The sequence below is a fragment of the Belonocnema kinseyi genome, chromosome 10 (assembly GCF_010883055.1).
Source record: "Belonocnema kinseyi isolate 2016_QV_RU_SX_M_011 chromosome 10, B_treatae_v1, whole genome shotgun sequence".
Taxonomy (NCBI): domain Eukaryota; kingdom Metazoa; phylum Arthropoda; class Insecta; order Hymenoptera; family Cynipidae; genus Belonocnema; species Belonocnema kinseyi.
In genome coordinates, this window is record NC_046666.1 from 101,825,079 (window position 1) to 101,832,373 (window position 7,295).

A 7,295-nucleotide genomic window follows, 5' to 3' on the forward strand; every position below is an offset into this window, starting at 1 on the left:
TGTTCGTTGCAGATACTTTTTTCCTCGCCGACAGTTCGGAAGACCAAATCTGTCGGATGAGACGTTTGTATCTGCTTCGGAGAGTATCCTTTATAGATGTCATTTTCTGAATGCGGCTCTGTGGCACGTCCAGGTATGTATAAGTCTCTCCAGCGCAAAGGTGTCGTATGGCGCTTCTATCAACGAGCTCAGGATCTTCAGGGATGCCATTAAGTTTTCCTCGCTTCAAATAAACCTTGGCGCATTCGTCTAACCCAAATTCCATTCCAATTTCCTTAGTATATCGTTCGACAATCCCCAGATCTAGATGCAGTTGCTCTCTGTTTTTAGCATAGATCTTAAGATCGTCCATGTAAAATACATGAGTGACCTTATACTTTCGATCTGCAGGTTTGCCGCACAAGTACCCGTCGGAATGGCGCAGTGCTAGAGATAGTGGTAATAATATAAGGCAAAAGAGGAGTGGGCTCATGGTGTCGCCCTGAAAGACACCTCCCTGAAACGTGATAAAATAAATATATATAAAAAGTGAATCATTGTGGAATATAAATACGACATTTGTGTTAACGGCTTTGTTTAGCTTGTAATAAACTGAATTACAATGTGTATGACTTGTAAAATTTATCCTGGAAATTGTGACTTTGGTATCCATCACCACATTGAAAACTAGAATTTCATCTAATCTTGTCAATGCAAACCGATCAAATATATGTAATTAAATCGAAATTTTGAAGGTGGTAAGTGTTTCTATGGACATAACAGGTTTTTTTTTTCTGCTTGAACATTCGTCACTTTTAGTCACTTTTTTGTTAAAAATTAGTCACTTTTAATCACTTTTTAGCTCAAATTAATTTTTTGAGGTACATTGCTCTGTGGCAGCCTTGAATCTCCGGAATATTCTTTTTTATTTCTTAAAATATTTGGAAATTACTTTATTTCTATGGAAATTCTTTTATATATTTCAACCCTGGCAAATATAGAAATAGGGTATAGAATTTTAGGTTGATCGAGAATTACCGTGTTACTTATTTAAATAACATGTTTTTCCGCCACACTGCTATGACCTAGGTTGCTGATCAATCTCTCTAGAGATCACCCTTAGTGAATAGTCTCACAAAGTCATCTCGTAAGGTTTCCCACTCCATCCCATTAGTATTCAGGCTCTTTTGTTTCAGGTGTCATTCCCTCTACTGACTCTAATTTTATAAACTCTTTGTTGCCACACTTTTCTGCCCTAGCATGCCTCTTTTACTTCCTTCATGTCCATGCATTTTTGTATGCAAGCTCTTGCGGTCTGCCCAAACCATCTTTGCCATTTTGTTTCACATATGTCCACTAGTTTCTCCGCTAAACCCACATTCTTGGAGCATTATCTCATTGCTCTTTTTATCGATAATTGTTTTGCCGCATATCATGCACAGGAATTTTATGTTAATCAAATTATTTTTACTCTTACCTTTATCCTGATAGATCGGCTTCTCGCTGCCGTAAAGCACAATTGGTATAAGTATAGAATGATGTAATCCTATAGAATTGTTTAAAATGTCTTGAAATATTTGATAATCACTTTAAAGTATTTCTTATTAAATCATTGAAATTCTTGCTGTTCTGTAAAGCGTACCAATTTCTTTGTAGAATTATCAGCAAATGTTACAGAACACATCCGTGCATTTGTAAAATTGCAGAAAATTCTGCAGAAAATTCGGTAATTTTTACAGAAAAATTATGCTGTCCCTATTTTTACTGCATGTGCTTCAAGCTTGGCAGATTTTTTGTTTGCTTGTGTGTGGTCTTTTGAAATCCTCTGAAAATCTTTGAAATCTTATAAAAATATTTGAAATCTCTTGAGAGATTTTGAAATCTTTAAAATTCTGTGAAATCTTTTGAACTTGCTTTAAATCTTTTGTAATCCCTGGAGATCATGTAATCTGGCGTGTACTCAGAAGTTGAGCGGTTAGCCCCTCATATAATCATGTTTCATTCTGATAATTGAATTATCAAACGATTCGATTTTGTTCCGACTCTTTATGTTCGGTGTTATTTCTCTCTAAAGTTTTCCTTATATAAGTTAATTTTTTAATTATTTGGAATGCGTGGGGATATCAGAACCAGCAGATAAAGTATCTCCGAAATTTCCGAGGTTATCAAAATCAAGGTCTGATTCTTTTGAAATGAAGGCAGGCACGATGTTGAGTGTTCAGTGTGATGCTCAGGCGTTCCGTACTCCCGTGTTTAGGTCAGTGCTATTCAGCTATTTGTAAATTTTCAAATGAAATAGAATGAATTTCTTAGTACCTGTAAATGGTGCGAAACTGCGAATGCCATCAACAGTTAAGTATGACGTTCTTGCGAGCACAGTGTCAATGAAAGTAACCATGCACTGCAATGCTCAGGGTCATCCAGTGCCCGTTTTCAGGTCAACTTTTCCGAACTATTAGGCTTGTTTCTATTGTCCATCGAGCAAACTTTCTTTATTTATCGATCGAAGTAAATTGGGAATCGGGTCCAATGATATTTAATATTTTCTAGTAAATTTTATTTATTCAAGAATGAAGAATATATCGGGTTTGCCGCCAGGAATTTCCTGATCCCATTATTAGGCTAAAATAATAAAGATTTTTATTGAAATGAACTAAATGTAATTTTCTTAGAACCAGTTAATGGTGCAAAACCGCGGTTTCCATCAGCCGCCATTGATGTTGTCGCATGTGCAGAAGACATGAAATTAAACTTGCTCTGCAATGCTCAGGGACACCCTTTTCCCACTTTCAGGTAGATGTTATATTCTTACTGACATTCTTTAGTGATCTCGTAATTATTTGTATTACTACATTATGCGGTAAGTTATAAATGTCTTTGACGTTTAAATAGAGGAACAATAATTAGATAAGATAACGGTTTTTACAATTCCGGCGAAGACAACCATAACAATGATGTGTCAATCACAAGCGAACCCAGTACCCATTTTCAGGTATGTTTGCTTTCAAAACTATCATTGGCAGCCAAATATTTCTGGCAGCTGCGCAATAAATTTCATTATGCATAACCAAATTAGTTTAACCATTTAGACAAATAACAAAATATGATCAATGCTTTTAAATTGACGCACCTTGGGATTATGAAAATACTTACAAAAAACTGTCGCAAAAATCGTTTTCTACCCTAAAAATTAAAAAAAAGGGACTACTTTAATTATTGAATTTATAAAACTGAAAAAAGTGGTGGTTTGATAATATTGTGTACAGTGAAGTTATGTGTAAAATGCAACAAAAAAGGAATACAAAATTGGTTACTATTGTGAGTGTTGTTGAAAGAACACATTTCTCGATGAAAAACAGATGAAGGGTGAGTAAGGTATAAACCAACAACAAAAAACGTCAAATGAAAGATTTTCACAACCTTCAAATGAGTGATTTCAAGTGTAGGATTGTCTGTATTGAGAACATAATCAAGGGATCGTTTTCTACAGTGAAAGGTCAAAGGTGCATCTCGTACTTCCCTAACTGTGAAGGATCTTTGCAGCGTACAGGTTCTATGTATCGGGACTATTTTTCTTTCATGTAGCCTAGCCTGAGCGGGTTGATGGGTATCTTTGATTACAAATAGTTCTGAAAGATAATGTGGCGCTTAACTGTGGAAAATATTAAAAAGTAAGTTGCCCATAATAATTTTTTTTCTATTTTCTTTTTTTTTTATCAAATGAGTATTTTTATTAATAAACATGAAAAACTGAACAACATTTTTCCTTAAATTCAATTACTTTCGAGGGTGGGACGTTGTTCGTGGGGGCTAAAGCGTAGGCTTTGGACCCACTCCGTCGGATTTGCGAGTTCGATTCCCGCCTCGCACTGTGGAAGAGCCTCGGCGGCCCATGCGGTAAACACTAGCCTAGCAAGGGAGTTGTACATCTCCGGAGAGTCGTAGGACCGATACCTCTGGAGAAAAAGGTTTCTCTATGTACTTAAAGCTGTGTTGCTCGTGGTGGTTCGGAACCAACCTTAAACTGTAGGTCCCCCTTCCACCACCAAGTAAGTGTGTGGGGGGTGTGTAAAGGAATGGGGAAGAAGATGCAAGAAAAATGTAAACCCTTAGGGGACACATTAGAAGCTTCCATTCCAGTATTCTAATTACTTTCAAAGAAATAAATCATCGTAAGTTGGAAAAATATAACCGGAATCATTTAAAGGTTTGTATGCACTCAGCACCATCGGGCAGCGTGCTATCTACGCAAATGTGAAACCTGGGGGAACTAAAGTCGCGAACGGCCATGCGGGCGGGATATTTAAATGTGAAATATTGTACATATTAATTTTGTCAATAATTTATAATAGCGTTTATTGATATCATTGCATACAGTAATTGAAGTACACAATAAGATCAATAAATGGCAATATCAATTATTGCTATTGTTTTACAACTAATGTTAAACAATTATTTTATCTCGTCGCTCGTTACAAATTCCAAATGTCGTTCTTTCCCTCCCTTCTAACAAAAAATGGAATAATAATATAATGAGGTATGTGCTAATATGGATAAATTAATTAAAAAATTCCGTCTTTGAATGCATTACAAGAAGGGCAATCATTTTGGCAAGAACCTTTGTGTAGGTATACCACAGAATAGAAGGGATAGTAGTAGAGTGGGGAAAGAGGTTTCAAGTTAAAGAAATCACCCTGTATATGCAGGGAGATTTTTTTAACTTAAAACTTTAAAATATCTCGAAATAGGGGCTCTATGAAAAAACGTTATGAATCAAAAGTTTCAAGTTGAAAAATTCATCCTGTATAGGTATATATATAGTCTACTTATGAACGCTCGCTCGCTCGTACGTACGTAGACGTGATTAAGTGAGAACAAAATGAATTAAATCTAAAAGTTACTTTAAACCATGTTTTTTTAAATAAAAGAATGAAAAATATATTTTAAATGAACTAAAAAGTATAAAATAATTCATCCTAGTCGAATGCAGTTTTATAAAAGCATTTAAATTCATAATCTCATAAACGTTACTAGAAAAATTGTTCTCCACGAAAAACGTGGCGCGTCTGCAATAGATGTAAGTTATATCTATAAGAGTATTTATCGTTTAAATTAATCACATGACCGGTTCAGACAAACTATTCATGCACTAAAATTTTATTGCAGGCGCCCCAGGTTTCTCGTGCGCAATAATTTTTCTAGTAACGTTTATGAGATTATGAATTTGCATGGGGTTCTAAAACTGCATCCGACTAGGATGAATTATTTCATACTTCTGGAATGGAAGCTTCTAATGTGTCCCTTAAGGGCTTACATTTTTTTTGCACCTTCTTCCCTATTCCTTTACACACACCCGCACACTTACTTGGTGTGGGAGGGGGACCTACCGTTTAAGGTTGGTTCCGAACCACCAAAAGCAACAGCTTTAAGTACTTAGAGAAAACCTTTTTCTCTAGAGGTACCGGTCCCACGACTCTCCGGAGATGAACAACTCCCTTGCTAGGCTAGTGTTCACCGCATGGGCCGCCCGAGACTCTACCAGAGTTCGAGGCGGAAATCGAACCCGCAAAACGACGAAGTGGGCCCAAAGCCTACGCTTTAGCCCACACGACCATTGTCCCACTAACTATTTTATACTTTTTAGTTAATTTAAAATTTATTTTGTATTCTTTTAATTAAAAACGAAAAATAGGAAAAAGTTCTGTCTTTTCATTCTCTACAAGCCTATATTTTGGCCACATTTAGAAGTTCAGCCCTTAAGCTATATAGCTATATGTATTCATATTTCGGCAAGTTATAAATGAAGCGAATGCATGCATTTATTCCTCGGTCGGATTTTAAATTAAGTCATCCGTAATGTCATTGTATAAAATACTTCCATAATCGAAATATGCGAGAATTAGGCTCTTTATCGGAAGAAACATTGTAGCCTTGGGCAAGGATTCCTCGTTTCTTTTAAGCTGTTGTAACGAACAGTCTTCCTTTGATTGTCGTCTACTTGGTCAACTTACTCTCGGGCGATTTTCATTTGATCGCGGCCTACCTGCTCGTCTTACCCTTTCCACTCGACTTCTCCTCACGTCCCTGACTGAGCGAGAGTCCTGTGTGAAGTCTTGAGAGCGGGGGCCCCCTTTGTCCTAATGAAGAATAAAATGCCAAACATACAAATGTTATAATTTTGCAATTTTTACCCAATTGGCTCGAAGAATATTATACTTGAAAAGTTAAATTTTCAACCAAAAATGGAATAGTAGGATTTACAGATTCAAAAATTCGTTTTCCAAAAAATAATTTATTTCTAAACAAGAGATAAATATCATATTAAAGTGAGAAAGTGTCAACCAAACAAGAATGATTTTTAGTTGAAAATCATTCATCTCAACAATAGATTAATTTTTAACTAAAATTATAAATCTTAAAAAAATGAATTGTTAACAAAGTAGTTCGAATATTAAGTTGTAAAATGCATTAATTGTTTAATTTCCCATTACAGTTCCAAATTAATCATTTAACTAAGCATTGGTTTTAATGATTTTTTGAACTATACAATGTTATTACAATAAATACAATTTTTATTATCTCCAGTTTTTAGAATAATATAATAATAATAATTAATTAAAAATGTGAATAATTATACCCAATCATTTTAATTTATTATCATTATTATGTCTCACAACCGTGAGATAGGTTCTTACAGTCTGTAAAGGAATCAATACGACGATCCAGCAAAAGCCTCGTGCACCCTAAGAACACGGAGCGACCCAAGCACGACCGCCTTCTGCATTTTTCCCGCAAGTGTTCTAGCATATCGTTGACACGCAGGGATGCTTTTTAGGCCATTAGCAAGTGAAAGCTTGGCACCTCCAAGAGCGCCGATGATAAGGACGATCAGTTTAACAGAATATTCCGGGTATAATCGTTGCAACTCCCTTATAAGGTCCCGATACCTCTCTTTCTTTTCATTCTCCTTGGCTATGATGTTTGTGTCAGCTGGTGCCGAAAATTCGATAACGAACATGGTTCGCTTCTCGAAGTCAAGAAGAACCATGTCAGGCCTCGAGTGAGCAAAAAAAAAACAATTGTCGAGAATATAAAGTTCCAGTATATGCGGCACTTCCCATTTTCGACAATTGACTCAATTTCCCTAGGAGCATTTAGAGGAGCGATATTAAGCTGAATACCGTAGGAGTGACAGAGATGGTAATCAAGCATTTTTAGTGCCGCATTGTGCCTTTGAATGTAGGTTGTTCCCGCGTGAGTTGGACAACTAGATAGTATGTGAGCTAAATGCTCGGGGTGTGCATGGCACGCCCTGC

The 7,295-nt window shown here is 36.1% G+C and overlaps 1 protein-coding gene across 4 annotated transcripts in view; it reads left to right on the plus strand.

The window, feature by feature from the left end:
• Window positions 1–7,295, plus strand: part of LOC117182071 (Down syndrome cell adhesion molecule-like protein Dscam2) — a 292,904-nt gene that overhangs the window by 146,506 nt on the left and 139,103 nt on the right. The window contains exon 1 of one of the 4 annotated variants that reach the window (XM_033375095.1): window positions 2,672–2,772. The exons of 2 other annotated variants lie outside the window; for them this stretch is intronic. In XM_033375095.1, the coding sequence (XP_033230986.1) occupies window positions 2,720–2,772 (53 nt within the window). In that variant the 5' untranslated portion in view covers window positions 2,672–2,719. Of the gene's footprint in view, window positions 1–2,671; window positions 2,773–3,575; window positions 3,651–7,295 lie in introns of those variants that run through there. One more of the 4 variants, XM_033375096.1, reaches the window with a different exon arrangement.